We start from the raw sequence: 26,019 nt of genomic DNA, 5'->3' as shown, positions 1-26,019 counted from the left end.
GAATTTGATGTCGAAAAGGCTTTTAATGGAAAAGTGAAAAATATTTTTGGAAAGATGGTTGAGGGAAAGGTTAAAGGGGTTAAAGAATTTTATGAAACAAAAAGGAATGTTCAAACCCCGAGTGAAAATAATTCAAATACACCCAAGGCTGGTCAGGCTTGGGTGCCTGCATTAGTTGCTTAAAATCCTGACTTGCCGGAGTTCCCAGGTTGGTAAGCGTGGAACATGAATCGGCACATTTCTTGAGAAATTTCACTCTGGTGATTTTTCGTCTTTCAAAAGATAAATCAGGGACATTAAGTTGTACTTGATTCATCTTTCCTACAAGTGGTAATTTGAAAAACAAAGTGATGAAACCCCGAGTTTATGAAATGTCACACAAAACTAATTTTTCGGAACAACCATTTTGATTAAAACAAACTTAAGTGTTTTGAAATCATAATGGGAAAATAGTTTGTTGTGAGGGGGAGTTCTGATTGTTTACGCCAAGTGGATGGCGAATTGAAGCGATTCGATATCATGTTGTCACTTTGTTTGTACAGTTTGTTTCAAATTTTCTCAGAAAATCAAAATTGAAACATATTTTGATTTTAGGGGGAGAAAAATTTTTAAAAAAAAATTAGAAAATTTGAAAATGTCAAAAACATTAAAAATTTAAAATGAGTTTTGTTGTGAAAAAGAGGAAATGATAGTACATCAGTGGACTATCACAGCACGCTAAAGAAATGTAATGCCAAATGTGATAAACGGTCTCACTGATGATGTGACGATAGGTTTTTATACATTTAGTAGATTTATTCGGGATATAAACCTAAAATTTCAAACTTGTGAAATTCGTGGGGAACACTACTTGGATATATAGGTAACCCCTGAAATCTCGTTTGAAAGGTCTCGTATTCTGATATACTAGGTGTTTATACTCTATGATGTCTGGGGTATTATTCTGGGACTTCTGCTGAACGGTAGTTCTGACCTAGTCCTTGGCTAATACTTTCCGCAAAATGCTTGAAACATAGCATAAAGCCCTCAGCTGATTAGATAATAAAATTGATAATCATCTGTTGTAGCTGAAAAGATCCTCTAAAGGGGACACACTGCTAATTCGAAGCTGATATCTCTCTGCTGAACGGAAGTTCTGACCTGAGATCCCTCAGTTCTCGCATTTAACCCCTAATTTATGTACAGATATCATTGTAGTATTCATACCTGTAAGACTGAATATTGGGATTCTGGATACGGGAGTATATTCAAGAGGTGGGACACATGAATCGAACTAAGTTCATAAAACACTTAAATAGTATCCTGAATAGATTGAAAATTGTATGAAAATTTAAGAGGACAACTATATCGTCAATCAACGTGAATCGTTTAGAACTTAAAATGTTTAAAAGCATAACGGTGCTAGTGATGTGTCTCAAAACTGATATGATCCTCTTACACAAACTCACAAAAATATGTTTGTACATATTTCATTTCTGCATTTTATTTCTGCATTTCTGCATTTCTGCATTTATGTGTCTTATTTTCAAAAATTCAAAAAGATTTTCGACAACTGATGTTGAAAAGCTGACATTCAAAATCTAAAAGGCTAAACATGATAAACAAACAGGTTGGTTAAATGGTTCGAAATGTTTAGTTGATTCATTAAGTTGAATCACAACTTGTTTCAAATATTGATCAATTTTTAATTACGAATAATTCTCAAATGTTTAGTTGATTCATTAAGTTGAATCACAACTTTATTGGTTTGTAATAAAGAGGTTGAGATGTGCAGGTTTCAAATTTGTTGCTACGAAAAGCCAGACTACGATCCCGACAGCTGAGACTAAGGGGGAGTCTGAAGACGAGCTTAACGCAAAAGGAGCTTGTATTCGGAAAGCCAGGTGTCAATCCCAAAAACACGGAAGCTTGACGAAAGGGGGAGCCTGAAGAAAATACAGATCCACCGGGATTCTGTTCAAGCAAGAGGAACTCAAGAGAGAGAGAAAGACAAGTTGCTACGAGTTTCACTACGGATTGACTACGGCAATATCCAAGGGGTAGATTGTTGATGCATTTATTGTCTATCGCCTTCGTCAATTCAAGTCGTAGTGAAAAGCCGGAAGAAATCAAGCGCATAATGTCATATTTAGTTAGAAATGGCAAGGTGGCAAACTTGTAATTAATGAGAACTTTCATTAAGTTGCCTTGACCTAAAAATAGAGGGTTATGTCATGATTTTAGTAAGATTTTTAGAAAAGATTTTTGGGAGAGTTAGAAGAAGAGACTTGGAAGACTTCTAGAGAGAGAAAGTCTAGAGAGAGAAAGTGGTGTAATCGTGATTCTTGTACCGTTCAAGTCGTATTTCTCAATGGAATCACGTTAGTAGTACGATATTGTGTGTTCGGTCACGTTCGTTCACGGATTCCGCACGTGAAACGTTCGTTACGCAATCGAACGACGTCAAAACCGGTCCTACAGATGCAACGCAAGAAGGTAATTGCGTATGCTTCTAGACAATTGAAAAAGCACGAAGAGAATTATACGACTCATGATTTGGAATTAGGAGCCATAATTTTTGCCCTTAAGATCTGGAGACATTATCTGTATGGAAGCAAGTTCACTGTCTATACAGATCATAAAAGTTTAAGGTACATATTTGGGCAAAAAGAGTTAAATATGAGGCAAAGAAGATGGATGGAAATCCTGAGCAATTACGACTGTGATATTCAATATCACGAAGGAAAGGCGAACGTAGTCGTAGATGCCTTAAGTCGTAAATATCACGAGAAGCAAAAGCGAGTCCGTGCTCTTAGATTAAATCTACAAGTAGATTTAATGGAGCAACTGAAGAAAATTCAGGAAACAGCAATCAAGGATGATGCTGAAGGAATGAAAGGTTACATAAAAGAACTAGAACAAGGAAATGATGGAATTTGGAGATTCCATAAGAAACGAATTTGGGTACCTAAGCAAGGAGAGTTAAGAAATAAGATTCTAGAAGAAGCCCATAAATCTAGATATACCATGCATCCAGGAAATAATAAGATGTACCAAGATTTAAGAAATAATTTTGGTGGATAGGAATGAAAAAGGATATAGCCGAATACGTATCTAAGTGTTTAACCTGTTCATAAGTTAAAGCCGAACATCAGAAACCTTCAGGACTACTACAACAGCTAGAAATGCCTGTGTGGAAATGGGAACTCATAACAATGGACTTTGTTACTAAATTACCCAAAACCAGAAAAGGTAATGATGCTATTTGGGTAATTGTGGATCGATTAACCAAATCAGCTCATTTTCTACCAATGAAGGAAACGTTTAGCATGGAAAGGTTAGCCAAGTTGTATGTAGATGAAGTAGTATCCTTACATGGAGTCCCACTCTCCATTGTATCGGATAGAGATAGTCGTTTCACTTCCCGTTTCTGGACAAGTTTCCAGGAGGCAATGGGAACTCGACTTAATTTAAGTACTGTATATCATCCTCAAACGGACGGACAAAGTGAAAGGACGATACAAACAATGGAAGACATGCTCCGAGCATGTGTAATTGATTTTGGTGGTAATTGGGATAGCCATTTGCCATTAATTGAATTCTCCTATAACAATAGTTATCATTCAAGCATCGAAGCTGCTCCATTTGAAGCACTGTATGGACGCAAGTGCAGAACTCCCGTATGTTGGGCAGAAATAGGAGAAAGTCAATTATCAGGACCAGAGATTGTGCAAGAAACTACTAACAAGATATCACAAATCAAGGAAAGACTGAAGACTGCTATAGATCGTCAGAAGAGCTATGCAGACAATCGCCGTAAGCCGTTAGAATTCCAACTCGGAGACAAAGTACTATTGAAAGTATCTCCTTGGAAAGGAGTCATACGATTTGGTAAGAAAGGAAAACTGAGTCCCATATATGTTGGACCATTCCCCGTGATCCAACGAATAGGACCAGTAGCTTATCGTTTACGACTACCAGAAGAATTAGCTGGAGTACATGATGTGTTTCATGTATCCAATCTCAAGAAATGTCTATCAGACGAATCCCTGGTAGTACCTCTTCAAGATATAGAGGTAAATGAAAAACTGAAATTTATAGAGAAACCCCTACAAATAGAAGACCGGAAGATCAAGTTTCTCAAACACAAACGACTAGTGCTAGTAAAAGTCAAATGGGAATCCAAGAGAGGACCAGAGTACACTTGGGAACTGGAATCAGAGATGAAGCGAAAGTACCCTCATCTATTTCAGTAAATCTCGAGGACGAGATTTTCTTAAGGTGGGGAGGATGTAACAACTGTCACTAAAATCACTAATTAGGATAATAATTAGTCAATAAGAAAATCCTAATTGAGACACCCAAGCAATTCTGCACTAACCCTAAAATTTAATCAGAATCAGGATCAGGGCCCCTAAAACTCAAGGGGGTTAAACCCTAAGTGACGATTATCTAAATTAAACCTTGTCGAAATAGAATTTTACGAATTCAGCGACTCAGCAAGGCTATGCAAGTGACGGGGCTACCCTAGGATAGATGGACACCCGCCGCGACACGCGACAGGATTGCTGTCCTCTGTCGCGACTCGCCTGGGGGACCAAATTTCAGTATAAATAGGGGGCTTTGGCACTTGCAGTTTGCTGTTCATTCGACGTAAAAATTCGAAAGATACGTTGAGTTATACACTGTTTAATACAAAACACACACGAATCACGAGGTGCTGCCGCAATCCGGGTAATAACTCGATCGCTATTACGATTCAACGTCCGATCGATTATAACTATCCAACGATTGTCCGAGTGCTACTCAAATTGAGCTTGTGCTTTGATTATTCGTCGTGATTTCGACTTGAATATTTGAGTGCTGTTCGAATTCGGACTATGCTCTGTTATTTGTTGTGAATCCGATTGAATTATTGAGTATTGCACTGATTAATCGTTGTGAGGATTTAATCTCATGAATTGACGTAACTGCTGTATTAGTTACTAACCCGTTTGTGTGTGCATTGTGTTAAATTAGGTTTAATCGAGGCTAACCAGTAGGCTTATACTCTGCTCGTAAATCTGTAATGTGAGTCATTCTCTTTTTATCAATTGTTTTACAAAACTCCAAACTATTTTCAAAGTTATAATTACAGGGATTAAGTCTATGTAATCACCAAATTACAGCCGGTATGTGGGGTTTTGTATACATTACTTGTTTCCCGTCACACTTGGACAAACGGGTGGCCAAGGGGTGATCTGACCACAGTCACAGACACCATTGGACAAATGGGCTAGCCAATGGTTGGTCGCGTGACAAATACTGTGGGTAGTTGGTTTGATATCAGAAACATTGTAATCGCTCTTAATACTGTAATTTGTAACTTACGGGTCGTTTTAGAAACTTAAATGATTCACTCAGTATTTCCCCGCTGACAAAACCTTTTTCAAACATGTTTCAGGTGATCTGTGTGATCCAGGAAAAGTGCAGTAAAGCACTACCAGCTCAGAGAAGTGGCTTGGCTCAATATAAATAAATAAAACATGTTTTGGAAATAAAGATTTCTTTGTGAAATCAACTTATTGTAAATAACGGGATTTTATCCCTAAACCTTTGTGTAATATATTAAACGAGCATTTTCGGTGAAAAGATCCTGTAGTAAAAGACTTCCGCTGTCGCTTAAAATTGATACCACGGGATTTCCTACCCCGCGGCTCTTGAACCGGGTCAAACCGGGGCCGAGGGCCGTGACAACTGATGTACTATCATTTCCTCTTTTCACAACAAAACTCATTTTTGATTTTATCATGTTTTGGCTTTTTCAAATTTTCTAATGTTTTTGGATTTTCTGAAATTTTCTACTCCCCCTAAAATGCAAACACATAAAAGAAAATTTTGAAAACTAACTAAACTCTTGACCCTCTTGACACAAAACTAAACAAACTGTACAGAACTTGACAACCGATATCAAATCGCATCAATTCGCCATTCACTTGGCATAAACAATCAAAACTCCCCCTATCAACAAACTATTTTCCCATTTAGATTTCAAAACACTTAAGTTTGGTTTAATCAAAATGGTTTTTTTCGGAAAATAAGTTTGGATGATCTTACCACTTGTAGGTATATCAATAATAGGTTCGGGAATGTGGTTCATCATATTGTCTTTCAACCGCTTGTAGGAAAATGCAAGTACAAATTAATGTCCTTGATTTACCGTATGCAATAATGCACAATCAAATCTCCTAACCACTAGTAAAACAAACACAAACAAACCTCTTTACCGTTTGTATAATTGACATTACCAAATAAATCCTCAAGAAAGATGCCGATACCTGCTCCTCGCTTACCAACCTAGGAGCTCCGGCAAGTCAGGTTTTTAGTTGAAGAAAATATCCACCCAAGCCTGACCAGTCTTGGATGTCACCGAGTCACCATCACTCGGTTTCTTACCTTTCCTCTTCTTCTCATAAAATTCTTTAATCCCTTTGACTTTTCGATCAATCATCTTACCAAAGATATGCTTTACCTTGGGGTTAAAGACCTTCTCAGCATCAAATTCCTGTTTGTTATTATAAAATTGGTTAGAAATTTCAACTTTACCAATTTTTTTCTTATAATTTTCAGCCCGAAGTGATGGAAAATCCTCATCATTCACAGTCGGAACTGATTTTTCATCTTTTAAACTAGCTTCACTTTTCGAAACAATTTGTGGCTCATCTGACTTTATGGAGTCAGATTCATCGCCAGAAGATAGCTCCTCTGATTTTGACCTATCAGAATCATCGCTAGAACTTTCAACAACTTTGTTAACAACCCATTTCTGGTTGTCAGATTTAGCTCTCTTTTTGTAAAACTTGTTTGAACATTCACCAATTTCAAATGTAGAATTTTTAAACAATTTTATTCTATCAATTGGTGGTTCAAACTCAACCACTTTCTCTTTGAGTTTACGAGATACTCCCTGTTTTTATTGTATTGCCTTAAAACAATCTTTGGCAATATGTCCAACAGTGTTACATTGAAAACAGGTTCTCGTATCTTTCTTTTGCTCAGCCATTTTCTTTGTTTCATCTTGCTTCTTTGTAAGGAACTCATTGTTTGACTGCCTCCAGAAATCTTTCTTTTCTTCTTCATCTGCTGACGTTCCTGAAACAAATGCCATTTTGGATTTAAAATCACGAACATATTTTTCATTTTTCTGTTTTCTGTTGGAGTAAAACCAAGACCTTTCTTTTTGAAATTACCGTTATGGTTTGATTTCTTTTGGAAACCAGAACCAGAACCGTAATCCTTTTTCTTGTTTAATCTTTTTTGTACTCTTGAGGTGTATTTCTTAGGTTTTTCATTAAGACATAAGTCTTTTATTTCAGAAATATTAATTTCTGTGAGTTTGAAAACCTTTTTGATCAGTTCAGTTTTAACACCTCTTATTGGAAATTCCTCATCAGAATATAATTTGTCAGAATCATTCAAAGTGTAAGCAACTTTAAACAGTTCATCATTCAAATTAGATTTTGATAACAGCAATTTTCTATCATACACTATTTTATCCTGTTTTTCTGTTTGACCCGGAGTGCTTGACTCAGACTTTGACTCTGACGCGGACTCCGACTTTTACTCTTCTGTTTCATCGTTTTCTAACACATGATCCACCACTATCTTCATCAATTGAGATTGTTGATCAGTGTCAGATGATGTAAACGTGACATCAATACTTTCTGGAAGATTGACTGACGACTCCGACTCCCATTGTAAGTTCGTAGCCTTTTTGACTCTTTCATCATTTGGATTTCTAGCCAAATATCCATTTTCCAGAGGGGGTGGACACTTGTTATAACTAACACCTTGTTTCTTACCAGATGTCGTTTCTACAGTGCCTTTCTTCTTCTTGGTCCTTTTCACTGGAGTCTTTTCTTCAATCTTTTCTTCTGAGACTTTCTTTTCTTCAGTTACATCATTATCCTCAAATGCCTTTAAGCTTTCAGCTGTCGGATAAATCCTGTCAATAACATAAGACGAACATGAGTAACTTTTCAACAAACGATTAACTCGTTCAGTTTCAATTCTCTGAAGTTGAAGTTTCTGTTCGAGATCAGCACACTTCTCAATATAGTTGTTCACAACTTTTTGCTTGACCATGAAAGCTCCCTGAAGTGTTTTCATTGTTGTCGCCTGTTCTTCACTTGTGTCGTTGTACATATTCATTGCCCTGTTCAACACATCATATGATTCTTTTAATCTGTTCATGTTGTGGATCAATGAACTATTCTGTTTCTTTACAGTTTCACAATTTTCACAAGTTATTGGACTTTTCTTTGCAATGGCTTCTTCACTAATCTCAAACTTTGGAGTTTCTTTCACTTTTCTTCTCACTATTGGTACTGTCTCATCATCACTGCTAACTGGTGTTTTTACCTTCTTCTTTTTCCTCTTTGCCTTCTCATCTTCACTGTCGCTTTCTTCCATCATCTTTAGATGTTTTGCCATTTGTCTAGCATAATACTCAGAATCATCATCATCACTTTCTTCTTCAACTCTGGCAACAAAAGTTGTGTAAGCTGTAGCTTGATCAGGAATATAATCATCCCATGTGAAATTTTCCCAGCTAAAACCTTCAGGTAATTTCTCATCATCTTGATCAATCAAACAAACTTTTCCATCAGCTGAGACATATTTATCCCAGTTGAATGACTTCTTTTCTTCCTGATTAACCACACAAGCTCTCTTTCCAGAATCTTCAATTATAGGTCTTCCATGTGCAGTTTGTGCTTGATGTTGATGCTGTTGAGATGGTTGTTGAACAACTTGATGGTAGATTGCTTTTCGATAGTAATCATTGTTGTTGTTGAAAGGATTCTGAGCTCCACTTACTTCACGGTTGGTGCACTCCCTCTTAAAGTGACCTTTCTCCCTGCAACGAAAATAAGTGACTTTAGATTTATCAAAACCTAAAGTAGAAACATTAGCCTCACGAAGATCATCTCTCCCCATGATCTGCTTGAATTTCTCAGCTCTCCTTAACACGCTTGCCAAACACCATTTTATGTCCATCAGTTCCATCTCTTCAGCGTCTATCTGGTTGTAATCTTCCTTTGTTAGCATTGGATTCCAGATACGACCTGCAACAAAACAACTGTAAGATTCTAGAACCATTCCCAATAAAGACATGTGGTTTTTAGCAACTTCCTCAGAATAATCTTGATCATTTTCAAGATTTAAAACAATATTGCACTGAAGTTTTCTCCCATTTTTTGTTGCTGAGATGTTCGGATCAAAAGATGGAAATGATGTGAAACTTGTTTTGCTGTTTGATCCAGATGATGAACCTCCAGAAGAATTCTTGGCGTTGTAAGCAGTTTCTATTTTTGGAGATAGATTTGTAGACTTCTCATTCACCCCTGCTTTGTAATACAATCCAATATCCTGTTCACCATCAAAATCTTTCATCCGGACAATCTTTCTTTGTTCCATTTCCTGAGCTTCCAATTTCTCAATGAATTTGCTCAATGTTAACATGCTAAAACCCTTTTTGTTCCTGAGCATCATCAGATATGTTCCCCAAGTTTCATGTGGTAACGCATCTGCAAGTTTTTCAATCAACTCTTCATTGTCTTTGTTAATGCTTAACCTCTTCATGTTCACTAACAAGTTGCAATATCTTTCAATGATCTGTTTTGTACTCTCATTCTTTAATCCTCTAAACAAATCAAACTCCTTTTTTAAAAGTGACTTCTTATTCTTTACCATCTCCTAACTACCAACAAACTTTGATCGCAACGCTTTCCAGATTGAATATGAACTTCCGTTGTGTCGTAACAAGACCATAATATCTTTTTTCACAGCTTGTTGTAGCAGACTTAACATCATTTTCTCATTTTTATATTTCTTCTTGTCATCGGCACTCATGTCTTTGATCGCAACTTCCTCTTCATCATCATTTAACGGTCTCACATACTTTGTTTCAACACACTCCCATGCATCTAGGTAGTTAGCTTGTACCCAGTTCTCAAAACGACCTTCCCATCCTTTATATTCTTCAATGTTCAATAGTTTGGGTGGTTTTTGCATTGTTCCTGTTTCGTTTTCGAGCATTGTGGTTTGTGCAACAGTGATCGGGGTAACCGGAGTAGCGAATGCGTTGTAAAATTCCTTGTCCATTTTTCAGATTTTAACAATTTTTCCACAAAAGTCCTTAAAAGCGAAATCAAGACTCTTTGGATGTCTTTAAAAGCGAAATTAGTGTTCTGTATGATCTATGAGCGAAACCAGGTGTTCACAAAAGTGAAACCCCTAGTATTGTTCACTGGAGCGAAACCTTATGATGGTCAAATAAGCGAAACCTCTGATTTGATGACACAAGAGCGAAACATGATGGTCAAATGAGCAAGACCCCTGATATTGGTGACACAAGAGCGAAATCTCAGAATGACTTGTTACTATGAGCGAAACTAGATGGACCTTTGGAGCGAAACCTCTGATTTGTGCATCTATGAGCGAAATTAGAATGTTCAAATAAGCGAAATCATAAAGTGTCCAAATAAGCGAAACCTGATCTGATTCAATTTTAGTCCATTTTTAATCCGTATTTAAGTCTCAAACTTTCCAGGGTTTGTTAATATCCAATAACACACAGTCTGTGAAATTTTGAGCGAATTTTGACCAGTAAATCTTTCTGAAATGATGAAAGAAGGTGTAGAAGTAAGAAAACTTGATGAATTCCAGCTAATCTCTGCAGAACTCCTCCTCCTGAAGCTCTGATACCCCTTGTAGGATCGTGTTTCGACCCGAACGAGTCGTTCAGAGGAGTTTTGATCAGATACAGGTGCGGAAAACAAGTATCTGACTTAGAAACAGCTAGCAAATCACTTTTAACACCTTTTCGTATTGATATCTGACAGATTACATCCAAAACTCACACCGACAGCACTTCGGTATGAGTTACAACGGAATGTTACATGGTTTCGCTCATAAGCTCCTATATATAGTGCTTGAGGTTTCGCTCCACTGTACATGTCACATGAGCGAAACCATCAATGACACATAAGAGAAACTACATGTTGACACATAAGCGAAACCCATCTATGTCCCTATAAGCGAAACCCTCACCTAAGATACATACAATCTCCTGTTTTCTCGTAAAACATGCCCTGATCTAATAATCTAAGACTAAGACTCGATACAAGACGAAGTCGACAGATGTAGTGCACCAACAGATAGTTATCGAGTCTTAACATCAATAGCCACCATTTGCATTTAACAGATCATCAAGAATCCTATCCTAGTAAACGGTTTACACAAAACGTAACAGCATGAAAATTAACAAGTGATAAATACTAACCGGAGGTCTTACTAGCCAAGATGTAACTCGAACAGGGATGGGTTTGCTACTGCCGCACACAAGTTATGAGAAAAGATAGGGTTTATTTGCTTAGGGTTAATGATATCCGCCCCCTAATGCATGAAGTTATAACAACATGATTCGGTTGGGCCATTCAAGTGTCAAAATGGGCTTAAATCTATTAGACTGGTCTTGTTAATAAATGGTTAGTTGCTTATGCTAATGGGATCACCAAGTCCATTCATCGCGGCCCACTTATTCAAAATATTTGGGTTGCCAAAACAACCAAAACACAAACAAAAGAGTCTGGCCCGATCGTATACGCGACACAAGGTTTAAGCCCAATCGCATGCGTATGCCTATTTATTTAAACGTATACGGTGTTTAACAAACCGATCACAATTACGAGTGTTTACCGATTTCTATCGTCGTAAGGAATACATAAGAAGGATAACAAGAAACATGGTTACACGATAAAGAGATGCTGACCTTGAAAGTTTGGGTTGTCACATCATCCCCGACTTGAAAGAAATTTCGTCCTGAAATTTGACAAGTAAGCATGAAGGAGTGAAGTGATAAATCAAGATTGTCGCGGATTCTGCTCAGGTGCCACATCATCCCCAACTTGAAGAGGAATTTCGTCCCGAAATTTGCCAGCTTTACCAGATTTAAACTTGTCTTTAGGGAAAAGTTGAGGATATTTAAGCTTCATCTGATCCTCATGCTCCCACGTGAACTCCGGTCTACGTCTTGAGTTCCAACGAACTCTAACAATCGGAATACGACTATGTTGACAGTGGGTTTCTCAACAAGGGTACCACAAGTGTTGCGTCGAAGAGACGCTTCTTTAGGTTCGAGACATAAATTGACATCGTGTACATTATCTAATTCGTCAAGTAACTCGAGTTTGTAGGTTACACTACCGATTCTTCCCAGACTGCTGAATGATCCATTGTGCGTCAGTTAAGCTCGTCATGCATTCCAAGCATTCCACACCCTCCCAGGGTGAGACTTTCAACATGATACGACCATTTACAACGATCTCCTAGTGTTTCCTAAGCTTGTCGTCTTTCCTGACGGTCACTCGATGCCGCCACACAATTTCCAATCCAAGCAATCTTCCCAAGAGTTTCGAGTACAAGTCCTGGACCCGTGTTTAGGTGGTCATCCACCTCAATCCACAAAGAGATTGGCATTATCATCCAAGCAATGCCCCAAACAGAGTTGTGTGAATACTAGAAGGGTAACAGCTACAGTATAACTCAGCCAAAAGTACACGTCCTTCCAATTTACACCAAGTTAATCTCACACATGCTCGCAGTATGTCTTCGAGTGTCAGGGGTTGTTTACTCAGACCGTTCGTCCTATGTTGATAAGTAATACTCATATCTATACGTGAGTCAAGGGTGTTATGTACCGCTTGTCATAAATCAGGTATAGCTAAAAATAGGAGGTAATAGGAGTTGGCACCTCGTGCCTATAAGCCGCCTCTCTCAGAGGAACATTCGCAACTTGTGAAGACTCGTCAGTTCCTTGTTTGCAAGCAAGTGTGTGCTAGTAACGTGAGTCCATCAACGATCATCCAGATGATAATGTTTCCATTTTGAGTTGTATGTAGACTAGTGACAAAATACACGGCAGTCTGTTCTCATTTCCATATATGTGTTTCTGATTGCTAATATCCCGCCTGGACTTTCCCACATGTCAAACATCGTTCCCATGTGTGGCTAGGTGGGCCTTCAGGCCCGGTTATCCGTATATGGTCTTCGAGTTTTAATACATCCTATCAAAACTCAGATGAATAGGATATCGAGGCCCGTGTGCTTCGCCTGCACCAGTTCCCTGAGGTTGATGTATAGTGAGGCCCAAATTTCGTTCCATGAAGTAGCAAATATCATCCGTCCCGCCAAAGGTTGCTTCCCCATGCCCCGCATGGGTCAATCTTAAGAACTCTCTTCCTTCAGTTCCTCAACTTGGATGACGCGATTCTGATCAGGTACGCTAAAGTCGATAGCAAGCTGCAAAGCTCGTGCACGTCCAGGTTTCACGGTCGTATTCATTCAAAAGTTCCATCCAGCGGTGCCATCACATGTTTAACTCACACGGGAGGCCCTTGTGATCGGTCTAGGTAGTGCATTTGGTACCGTCCAAGTAATGCCTCCAACTTAAATCCAAAGACCAGGGCTTCCACCGCAGGTCGTGACTCATGCAGTTCTTCCTGTAAGTCCACCACGTGGGCCATTTCCTTCTCAGGTCGTATCGATGTGTAACTGGGACTCTGATTCGATCCATCATGGTATACCGCCAAATCATCGGTTCCCTCGGATAGAATTGATGCACAGTGCATTGCAGGGTTGGGTTTTCAAAAGCTGAAAAGACGCCCTCCTATTTTGTCTTCCATGAACACAGCACCTCGTTGTGCTAAAGAGATTTAAGCTCCGCGATCCTCGAGAATCCTGTGATGAATCTGCGATAGCATCTAGTGAGACCAAGAAATTGCTGCATCCTCGAAGGGATCTCTGGTGTCGATCAGTTTCTAACCAAAACGGGTCTTAGCGAGGTCCACGTGTATTCCACTTCGTTGGTTAGATGTTCAAATGCATCTCTCGAATCTAGATGTTACACTAAACAAAACTTCGCACGTAATGGCTCCTCCCTCAGGAGCCCTAAAGTATGATACGGATGTCGTCTACGATGTTCCTTCCTCCTGGAAATGATTCAAGATGTTGTCAATAAGCATAGTTGATTCATGTGATCCATGCAGCTGCTGGTGTGATGATTGACCCAGAGGTTTTGGAATACAACGTCGCAATGGCCGCCCTGCGTCTGGTATGCCGTTGTAGGAACATTCTCCCCTCTGTACTCCCATCTGATGATAGTTCATTTGTTATTCAATCCTCAAATGGAAGCTCGACCCCCGCAACTGGTCGTTAGGTTGTCAATATATGGTCATGGCAAACGATTCTCTACTGTCACCTTATTGAGTTCTTGCAAATCAGTACACATACCAAAAGGCTTATCTTCATGGGTATAACCGGGGCTCCCCAAAGCGAAAAGCTAGGTCCAACAAAACTCTTGTCCAACAGCTCCTGCCGTTGATTAGACAGCTCTTGCAACCCTCCTGGTGCAAGACGGTAAGAGTGCGTGTAGTCAGGGCTGCCTCTGGCGCGAGATCACACTGAGATTTCTCCAAACAGTTGTGGATGTAAGCCCGAAAGTTCCTTGGGTAGCACACCGAAAGGAATCACGAATGGTTTGTGGATCCTCGATCCTCTGTCTCCTTAGCCCTAACATCAGTAACGGTTGCTAGTATAGCGGAGTAATCCCTCCGTAGACACTTCTGGCCTTCATAGCTGAAATGGCGCTAACCTTTGCACCACTCTGACGCTTTAGAGCAAATAACGATTCTCCACACAAGGTCTTCTCCTCACTGGTGTATCTGCGACATCTCTGGATAACCAATCCACACTAACTACTATATTGCAACCATCAAGGGTAGTGGAAGGAAGGTCGATGTTGAACACCTGTCCCCCAAGGTCGAGTTTGCATCTCAGCGAACATATAAGGCTTCAATTGACTTGCATCAGCCGACTCCACAACAGGTTCGGTTTCAAGAAGCATCAGGGTTAATAGAACAGAGACGAAGCGAATAACTACCCATCCAAGCTATCGTGTTGCTATTACGCCTGGTATAGCCTATGCCAATACTAAATGTCCTTCCATGAGCTTCATTTCTAGTGTTGTTTTCGTCATGAGAATTTCTAGTACTGCCGTTGTTCCCTTGGTTGTCGTCACCTTGACTTAACACAGTCAATCCTTGTCGAGGTCACCTTCCATTCTGTAAGCTACGATCACGAGTACCTTGACGTTGTCGCGACTGTTGCCTCTAATATTGTTGCCTATAACGGTGTCCTGCGTCCTTTCACCAACAAGGTCCATCTTTTCACATTCCGTGCCACGTCCTAAGGCACTACTTATGGTGCGGGCGGTTACACAGTCCGCTCTACAGTCAATCGTCATCGATTTTATCCCGATTGGTTCGTAAGAGTCGACTCACATGAGTCACTGACTGGGGTTAAGGATTCGAATGGAGTCAAATCGTTGTTGTTCGTTGCCGGTAACTAGGGTCGTTCAAATGCTGAAGTCGGTAAGGTACTACGTTTACCCTCTTGTCCATCGTTCTTGCAAGTTGACTGAGTAATACACGGTATGTCGAGAGAGTGCTGCAGAAGTGATCGCACTTCGGGATCTAAGGCGTCAATACACTAAGTTCCAACAAACAAAGATAGGTGAGGAAAGTATAGTCCAATCATTTGACGCTGAGCCGTCCAACTCAGGGACGTTCGTACTAGCACCTAACATTCTATACAGTTCGCTAAGCGTGCATATGTGTGATCAGGTGGTACTCGATAGCATCGAGATTCGTAAGGATTCAGAAAGGGGTGAAAAGATCATGTTCGAGTAGAAGACAATCACTGCTATGACTCCTATAGACTGCTGAGTTCTAACATAACATCAATTAACAGAGCGGAACCCCTCTCACACTCGTTAAGCCTCACTAGGACTCACATGCACCCCACATTATTATTATGTGTGCTCCCATAATAATAAGGAAATTTGCATGCTTATCTAAGTGCCTCTTAACTCACGCTAAAAGGTTCCCCGAATTCGAGCAATAAGACAGATGACGCCACGACATAGATCATGAAAGTTCAAGAAGAGTCGCACTCTTAAAACACGTAACATGGGTTGGTAACATAGAAGTTCATAGTGTAGTGCTAAGTGTGCATTCACATGTGATGTTATTCATAAGAAAACACTAGATATACTATGCAACAGTAAACGAGAAACGAATCTTGCAGTCTGGAGCTGAGTGTCATGGTCGATTTCGGATCCGTTCGGTCATAGTCTGGTTTTATAAAGACGTTTTAAAACCAAGTTCACTATAACCAGTGGCTCTGATACCAAACTGTCACACCCCCAAAATACCACCCCTGGAGTCCCTGCTAGGCGTGTGACAAACCAATAACGAGCCACTAATCATGTTAAACTCATAACAACTTTAAAAATGAAATTGCCAATTATTAATGAACGTATCAACAATAAGTTTAAATAAAACTCAACATGTTCAGCGGAAGCATTAACGGAACCATAGTTTAAATATTCTCAAAACAAATGTACGAAATCAATGAACCAATATGTGTATCCAATCAGAACGACCCATGACCACTCTAGCCGCTCCAAACAGCAAGTTCCAAATCGAAGAAATCTAACGGCCTGCGAGCATGCAACAAGTGTATCAGACAACGCTGGTGAGTTCATAGTTTTACAAAAACGTTTGTTACCAAGTGTTTAGTTAATCCATTGAATTTGATTCCGAAAGTAATGTTTGATAATATCTCGATACTGAACAAGACGGCTCCTGATGTATGTTTTGCCCTTTCCCCAGTGCTCCTATCAAAGCACTGGGCCCGACTGGGAAATTAGTTCACAACCGTCCTCCTCGGTACGACGTGAGGGTGCCAAACCTAAGCAGCGCTACCAACTAATACCCCGTTACCTCCCCGGTAACAAAAGATGGGACTTAAGAGATAGAGAGTGAGAATATTATCCAACATCCCAGTTTTACCCAAAAGACCTATCCCTCCCCGGGATACCCACTGACTGTCCCAACCACCGGGACGCATGCTCAAGAGTAGTGAACTCACCTTGGGTTTGCTCGGTAAGATTAAATATCTTGTTTATTAGTCGAACAAAACACGCCCTAAAAGGATTATCGATAACAGTCAATACCTCATACACATAAACCACACATTTCACGTATAACAAGTCATGTGTCCCTTATTCACTTATCACACAGTCAAGATACACTTAACACACTTGTGAAATTCAAGCCATAATAGTAAATCAATAGTCTCTATCATATACTTAGTTCACAAACCGATTTGTCACATGAACATACATACACAATTCATGCACAGCACATATGTTAACACTTGATAATATGCCAGTTACTGATCAATGATTCAACTTTAGTTCATGTGACCCAACATTTAATTAAGCTGTATGCAATCCACTACATATATATATTAACTTTGCATATGTGTGATCTACTTTTGTCATGGCATTCTGTATATGGCCCCTTAGCATCAAACCCGAACCAATCTACATCAGAGTCTTGTGGTGCGGCCTGTTATCGTGCCAGCCCATGTAAAGTGGGCTTCAACACCACTCGGCCCAGTCATGTATGAGTAGCTATGGTTGTGGCCCAGCTCTTAGACTTAATCTAAATCATGCTTCCAGTTTTGACCACCTTATCGATCAATTACTTGACAACATACATATTACTTTACTCTCCTATCCATCATCGATCAGTAATACCCAATCCAAACATATCATACCCGGCCCAAAGCGGATCACGTAAATGTATAAATATCCCGGCCCAACAGTTGCATATAACCCGACCCCTTCCCTGAATGCAACCAGTTAGATCCGTGGCCCAGATCTAACGGAGCGGCCCACATAGCAATTTCCGGTTACACGTACAAAATATGAATTCAATACTTTCTTTCTATCAGCCCACTACCTATGCACATGTATTATTAGTTCACTGTTATGATTACCCCCCCAAAGCAACTTATATCAACAGGTAATATCATCACATAACCCACTATCGGCCACATCAATCATCATTTAATGACTTGCCTATTCTGACACATGTGTAGGATGCACATGATTTGGTGATATCAAAGTTACAAACACATGGGCCGTCATATTATCCAAACTTATCAAATTAGATATCCACAATTCTATTGGACCCTTAAAGTTAGTTTACATCAAAATTTATTATGGATCACAAACCTACAAAGTCATCACATCATATTGGAAAAGAACATGGCACCTTGGTTCAGTTATCATAACCGAATCCTTAACCTACTTCGCTACCACAGATTATATCCACACCAACAAATTCAGTTGCACGTTTAATACATATCCGGATCAAATAGTTATCGAGTCTTAACATCAATAGCCACCATTTGCATTTAACAGATCATCAAGAATCCTATCCTAGTAAACGGTTTACACAAAACGTAAAAGCATGAAAATTAACAAGTGATAAATACTAACCGGAGGTCTTACTAGCCAAGATGTAACTCGAACAGGGATGGGTTTGCTACTGCCGCACACAAGTTATGAGAAAAGATAGGGTTTATTTGCTTAGGGTTAATGATATCTGCCCCCTAATGCATGCAGTTATAACAACATGATTCGGTTGGGCCATTCAAGTGTCAAAATGGGCTTAAATCTATTAGACTGGTCTTGTTAATAAATGGTTAGTTGCTTATGCTAATGGGATCACCAAGTCCATTCATCGCGGCCCACTTATTCAAAATATTTGGGCTGCCAAACAACCAACACACAAACAAAAGAGTCTGGCCCGATCGTATACGCGACACAAGGTTTAAGCCCAATCGCATGCGTATGCCTATTTACTTAAACGTATACGGTGTTTAACAAACCGATTACAATTACGAGTGTTTACCGATTTCTATCGTCGTAAGGAATGCGTAAGAAGGATAACAAGAAACAGGATTACACGACAAAGAGATGCTGACCTTGAAAGTTTGGGTTGTCACATCATCCCCGACTTGAAAGAAATTTCGTCCCGAAATTTGACAAGTAAGCATGAAGGAGTGAAGTGATAAATCAAGATTGTCGCGGATTCTGCTCAGGTGCCACAAGAACAAAAACTGGAAACTCAAAGGATTGAAACAGAAAGAGTAAGTAGGTTGTTAAAAAGTTACTCATGTACTTCTTATGTCATTGACAGGATCTATCCAACCGTTGAAGGCATGAAGGCATTTGAAGAAGAAACATCTGAAGAGAAGACTTGTGAAACAAAAGAGAAAACCAAAGTGAAAGATTCTGGTAAGAAACAAAGCGTCAGTTACAACAAGTGTCCACCCCCGCTTGAAAATGGATATTCGCCAAGAAATTCAAATTCAGACAGAGTCGAAAAGGCAACCAACTTACAGTGGGAGTCTGAGCCTTCAGTTAACTTGCCAGAAAACATTGATGTTACGTTTACATCATCTGACACTGATCATGAGTCCGAGTTAATAAAGAAAGTGGTCGATCAATTGTTGGATAAAGATGAAACTGAGGAGCCAAAGTCGGAGTCAAAATCAGAGTCAAAGTCTGAATCCGACATGTCAAGTTCAAAAGTCAAACAGGGCAAAAAAGTTTACAATAAAGAATTTCTTTTATCAAAATTTAATTTGAATGATGAAACGTTCAAAGTTGCATATACTTTGAATGATTCGGACAAATTATATTCTGATGAGGAATTTACAAAAAGAGGTGTCAAAACTGAAATGATAAAAAAGGTTTTCAAATTAACAGAAATCAATATTTCTGAAATAAAAGATGTAAATCTTTCTGAAAAACCTAAAAAATACAACTCAAGAGTTCAACAAAGAGAAAACAAGAAAAAGGGTTACAGTTCTGGTTCAGGTTATCGAAAGAAACCAAACCATAACGGTAATTTCAAAAAGAAAGGTCTTGGATTTATTCCACCAGAAAATCATAAAAATGAGAAAATTTATAAACCAAAAACTGTTTTTATTTCAGGAGCAAGCTCGGAAGAAGAGGAGAAAAGTTCATTTTGGAAGCAGACAAACAAAGACTTCCTTGCAAAGAAGCAAGAAGAAATGAAGAATGAAGTTGTTCAATAGAAAGAGACAAGAACGTGTTTTCAATGCAAAATAATTGGTCATATTGCCAGAAATTGTCCAAAGGCAATCCAATCAAAGCAGGGAGTGTCTCTTAAAATGAAAGAAAAGATGGTTGAAAATGAACCACCAACAAAACAGTTCATAGTTTTCAAAGATTCAAAGTTTGAAGTTGGTGAATGTTCAAAAAGGTTTTATAAAAGAAAAGCAAACCTTGACAACCAAAAATGGGTTGTTAAGAAATCTGATGAAAGTTCTAGCAATGATTCTGATTCATCAAAATCAGAGGAGCTATCTTCTTGCGATGAATCTGATTCCTCAAAGTCAGAGGAGCCACAAGTTGAATCAAAAGGTGAAAAATCAGTTCCTCAAATGGATGATGCAAATTTTCCACCATTGAGGGCTGAAAATTTTAAACAAAAAATTAGAAAAGTTGAGATTTCAAATCAATTCTCTTCTGAAAAGAAATAATTTGATGTTGAAAAAGCTTTTAACCCCAAAGTAAAACATATTTTTGGAAAAATGATTGATGGGAAAGTCAAAGGGGTAAAAGAATATTATGAAAAGAAAATGAAAGGAAAGAAACCGAGTGTTGGTAACTCGGAATCTCCCAAGGTCTGTCAGGCTTGGGAGGATCTCTATAACTGAAAAAACCTGACTTGCCGGAACTCCCAGGTTGGTAATTGGGGAGTAGGAATCGGCATCTTTCTTGAGAAATTCACAGGTTGGTAACTGTGATATTTCGATCTACAAGTGGTTAATCAGGGACATTAAGTTGTACTTGATTTTCTACAAGTGGTATTTGTTGGAAGAATTTAAAATTGTTAAATTTTCAAGTGGTTGAGAAAACAAAGTGATGAAGTAATCCCCATCTTACAAGTGGTAATATCAACAAAACTTATTTTCTGGAAAAACCATTTTGATTAAAACAAACTTAAGTGTTTTGAAATCATAATGGGAAAATAGTTTGTTGTAAGGGGGAGTTCTGATTGTTTATGCTGAATGAATGGCGAATTGAAGCAATTCACAACAGTTGTCATTTTTTCTTGTACAGTTTGTTTTCAAATTTTCTTTAAATGTTTTTAAATTTTAGGGGGAGTAAGAAATTTCAAAAAATCCAAAAACATTAGAAAAATTGAAAAAGCCAAAAATATGATAAAATGAAAAAGAGTTTTGTTGTAAAAAGAGGAAATGATAGTACATCAGTGGACTATCACAACATGCTAAAGAATTGGAAAGTCAAAAATATGATAAACGATCTCACTGAGGATGTGTCAGTAGGTTTCTACACATTTAGTAGAGTGTTTTCGAGATATAAACATAAATTCAAATACTTACTTATATCGTGGGGGACATCTCTCAGATATATGGGTAACCCCCGAAATCTTGTTTGAAAGATTTTCTATTTCTGACATACTAGGTCTTTGTGCGTGGTGATATCTGGGGTATTATACAAGGACTTCTGATTTTGCGGGAGCAATAGCCTAGTCCTCGTATAATACTTTGTATAAGCTTTAATCTTAAAGCCAGCCCTCAGTACAAAAAATGATGAAACATTGAAAAATGCTAATCATGTGCTGTTGAAGAAAAGATCCCCAAACGGGACACACCTAAAAGACGAGCCGTCATCTCTTTGTACGAACGGAAGTTCTAGCCTGAGCTCTCACGGTCTCGCACTTACCCATTTACAGATATCATTAGTGTACATTCACCTGTAAGACTGAATATAGAAGTCTGGATACGGGAGTATATTCTGAGGTGGGACACGCGAATAAGTTTAGGTAATTAAAACACTAATCTCATATCTTAGAACAGTTGAACTTTGTGTGAAAATTTAAAGTGGATCAGTATACTGACAATCTAAGTGAATTGTTTAGAACTTAAAATGTTTAAAGCTTAATGGTGTTAGTGATTTGTCTCAAAAACTGATATGATCCTCTTACACAAACTCACAAAAATATTGTCTGTAAATATTTCTGTATGACTTTCAAATTTAAAAATGTTAGAAAAACTCAAAAAGAATGTGTTTTAACATAAAATTTTGAAAAATTCAAAAAGATTTTCGACAACTGATGTTGAAGAGCTGATTTTCAAAATTCCAAGTGCTAAATATGATGAACATATTGTGAGGGAGAGTCTTTGTATAATGGAAAAAGATTTGAATGTTTTGTCTACAAGTGGTCATCAGAAGCTTTTAAATGTTAAATCATTCTATTTTTACAAGTGGTTCATCAGAAATTAACATTGTAAAATCAGTTATTGATTAATACCTGCAAGTGGTTTTAATTCATCTGTTGAATTCATCTTCTACAGGTGGTAAGCAGAGAACATAAATTTGTCAAATTTAAATTTTGTGAAATTTATTGTGAGATAGAGGATGTGCAGGTAAGCAAGGTTTTCGATTCCTGAGGAGTTTGTGATTAGAGAGAGCCAGGTTTCGATTCCTAAAGCAGAGTGTGTGCCAGGTCACGATCCAGATCCCAGTGTATTGATAGGGGGAGTCTGTAGATGAAAAGAGCCAGATTCTGTTCCTGGGAAATGTGTTCACACAAGCTGCTGATGCTGATGAACTTAAGGAAACAAGAGATCTGATCAAGAGAATTAAAGTGAAGATAGAGTCAGATCGAGATCCTGAAATGAAGAGTAGAGAGAAGTTTGAGGATGCTTTAAATTGTTAGATATTTCGGAAGAGTTCGAGAAGACCGATAAGACTGAAGATTGAAGACTCGACACCAAAGACTTCGTCAACATCCGAGGGGGAGTCTGTTGGTGCATACGTCTGTCGACTTCATCTTGTATCGAGTCTTATATTGTATTAAATAGATCAGGGCACGCAAAATGAGAAATGTGGGTATGAAGGTATTTCGCATGAAATAGCACACAGCTATTTCGTACGAAATTACATGGGTATTTCGCACGAAATCTGATTTCGTGTGAAAACTTGATTTCGCATGGCCTATTTCGTGCGAAATCACCTCGCTTATAAATACCCATCGTGCCAAGTCATTTGTAGCTTTCCGGTTTCAGTACCGAACTGCTGCCGATGTGTCTACTCGCTATAAATCTTTGTCAAATCTATCAAAAGACAGTTTAAAGTGTATATCTAGCTGAATTGAACTTGATACGTTTGTTTCCGCCTTTCGTATCGAGCAAAAACTCTTTTGATCGACTCATTCGGGTCAGAAATCGATCCTGCAACATATTTACTTTAGACTTCCGCTGTGCATTGAACTGTGATTATTTGACTATGATGATATCAACATCGTCACGATACTCCCCACCGGGCCCACCGGTAATACGTGGAAATATCGGGGTGTGACACCTCGAGAAGGTCTAGATCCATCCTTCGTTTTTTTTCATTGTCTTGTTTCTCCATGGCAATCATACGCGGCGATGGGAGGCCAATTTCTGCTGGTATTACTACCTGTGATCCATATACCAGGCTAAATGGGGTTTCCCCCGTACTAGTTTTTGGCATGGTGTGATGAGCCCATAAGATGCTAGGGAGCTCATCTACCCATCCTCTGCGCGCCGTCCCTAATCTTGCTTTGATGCCATCCACTATTTGTTTTTTATACTTTCGACCTGCCCATTTGCTTGTGGGTGTGCCACAGAGGCAAAGTTTTGCTCGATCTTCATTTTTTTAAACCACTTCTGTAGATCTTCTGAGGCAAAATTTGTGCCGTTATCTGAAATAATGCGCAAGGGCAACCCGAACCGACAGATGATATGTTCCCATATAAACTTGCGGATTACCATCGCTGTGGTTGACGCCAATGTCTTAGCTTCTACCCACTTGGTTAAGTAGTCAACTGCTACAATAATGAATTTAATTGCGTCTGGCGCGTCAGGGAAAGGACCGACAAGGTCGATACCCCACTGTTGAAAGGGCCAGGCGGAGGTGACTGGTACTAAAGGATTTTTCGGACGGAGGATTTTTGGCGCATGGCGCTGGCATGCCGCGCACTTGCGTAATAATTCCACTGCGTCCACATGCATCCCCGGCCAATAGTAGCCTGCACTCATTATCTTTGCTACTACCATGCGTGGTCCGGCGTGTATCCCACATAATCCTTCGTGGATTTCTCTGACTAAGTACTGCGCATCTGTTTTATCGACACAGCATAGGAGTGGACCATAAATGATTTCCGGTACAAAATACCGTCTGCCATTTTGTAGTTTAGCGCTTTGTTCTGGATCTTCCTAGCTTCCGGTTTTCCTTCTTGAAGTTTGCCATGCTGCAGGTACATGATGATCGGGGACATTCAGGATGGGCTGCCGACCTCAATGATGTTTACTTGTTTTAGAGGAACGGATGGATTGGATAATACCTCAATGCGGACCTCTTTTGCTAGATGCTTGAAACTGGTGGCAACCAATTTACTCAACGCGTCTGCGTGTTTATTTTCACTTATGTTTATGTGAACTATTTTGAATGTTTGGAACTGGCTGATAAGCATTCGTGCTTGCTCTAGATATAAAGCCATGGCTTCACCTTTAGCGTCGTAATGGCCATTAACTTGTTCAGCCACTAGCTTTGAATCGACGTGAGCTTCGAGGTTTTTTGCCCCCATTTTAAGTGCCAAACGGAGGCCTGCAAGAAATGCTTCGTATTCTGCCTCGTTGTTTATACTTTTGAAATCTAGGCGTATTGCGTATGTGAGCTCGTGATCATCTGGGCTAACCAGTCGGAGGCCTGCACCTGCACCATCATCGTTAGAAGCTCCGTATGTGTGCAACATCCAAACCCTATCGTCGAAGACTGGAATAGGGTTTTGGATCGCCTCATATTCCTGTACTTTGTCTATGGGAACTTCTGTGGCGAAGTCTGCTAATACTTGCCCTTTGATTGCTGGTCGAGGTCTATATAGGATATTGTATCCTCCTAGCTCGATGGCCCATTTGGCCAATCTTCCCGCGACATCGGGTTTAGACAGAATTTGGCCTAGATGGTAATTAGTGAGTAGTGTAATAACATGACCAGAGAAATACCGGCGCAGTCTTCGTGACGCATGTACCAGTGCGAGGACGAGCTTTTCTATCATAAAGTAGCGTGTCTATGGGCCAGTTAGCATCTTATTAATCTAGTATATCGGGGTTTGAACGCCCTCTCTTTCCACCATTAACACTGCGCCAACCGCTACCTCTGCTGCGGACAGATATAAGATTAGCGGTTCTTTTTCTCGCGGTGCTATCAACGTTGGTAACTGGATTAGACATTCCTTCATTTGCTTGAAGGCTATCTCTGCTTCCGATGTCCACTGAAAATGGCTCTTTTTGGCGCAGTTGCGCAACGTGCTAATGAACGGGTAAGACTTTGCGGCGTGGTTTGCTAGAAATCTGTTCAAGGCTGCTAATCATCCCGCAAGTCATTGCATCTCTATAACTGTTGCTGGTGATGGCATATGTTGGATAGCTTGTACTTTCTCCGGGTTGACCTTAAAACCGTCTCTGGTTACTATGAACCCTAGAAATTTTCCCTCCTCCATTCCGAAGGAGCATTTCGTTGGGTGAAGCTTTAAATTGACGCTGCATAATGAATCAAACGTGCGCTAAATGTTTGCGAGCATGGTCTCTTCTTCTTGGCTCATGATGACGAGGTCATCCATATAAACTTCTACTGTTTTAGCAATGTCTTCCCCGAAGAATGTATCCATCAAGCGCTGGTAAGTAGTTCCTGCATTGCAGAGACCAAAAGGCATTTTCGTATAGCAAAAGATGCCCTTATCTGTACGGAAGGTTGTTTTGTCTTCATCTTCTTCTTTCATTTGTACTTGATGGTAGCCTTTATAATAGTCGAGAAAACACTTCCAGCAGAAGGATGCTAGAGAGTCGACTTTCTTATCTATTTCTGGGAGCGCATAGCAATCTTTCGGGCAAGCTTTGTTGAGGTCTTTGAAGTCGACACACATGCGCCACCCGCCATTGTGTTTTTGAACCATTACTGGGTTAGCGACCCATGTTTGGTATTGTACTTCGTGCAGT

General features: G+C 39.4%; 1 protein-coding gene across 1 annotated transcript; it reads right to left on the bottom strand.

Moving 5' to 3' along the window:
- Nucleotides 1–7,945: 7,945 nt before the first annotated feature.
- LOC110925130 lies at nt 7,946–25,079 on the bottom strand. The gene is made up of 5 exons (XM_022169102.1): nt 24,366–25,079; nt 24,197–24,272; nt 23,613–24,140; nt 8,380–8,522; nt 7,946–7,963 (listed from the first exon to the last, which is right to left on the bottom strand). Exons 1-5 carry the CDS (start codon nt 25,077–25,079, stop codon nt 7,946–7,948), a joined length of 1,479 nt encoding a protein of 492 aa, XP_022024794.1.
- Nucleotides 25,080–26,019: the final 940 nt, after the last annotated feature.

The sequence above is a fragment of the Helianthus annuus genome, chromosome 16 (genome assembly GCF_002127325.2).
Source record: "Helianthus annuus cultivar XRQ/B chromosome 16, HanXRQr2.0-SUNRISE, whole genome shotgun sequence".
In the NCBI taxonomy this organism is placed as follows: domain Eukaryota; kingdom Viridiplantae; phylum Streptophyta; class Magnoliopsida; order Asterales; family Asteraceae; genus Helianthus; species Helianthus annuus.
Note: the sequence above shows the minus strand (reverse complement) of the source record. Positions and strands in the feature narration are given on the sequence as shown.

Bases quoted from the DNA above. Each gene is read 5' to 3' on its own strand.
- LOC110925130 (XM_022169102.1), bottom strand. From the start codon at position 25,079: ATGATAGAAAAGCTCGTCCTCGCACTGGTACATGCGTCACGAAGACTG. The intron at 24,273-24,365 runs GTATTATCCAAT...ATGTACCTGCAG, and splicing joins CAAAAGAGGTCCGCATTGAG to CATGGCAAACTTCAAGAAGG. The intron at 8,523-23,612 runs GTATAAAAAACA...ATCAAGCTACAG, and splicing joins AGCAAATGGGCAGGTCGAAA to CTTACACAACTTTTGTTGCC.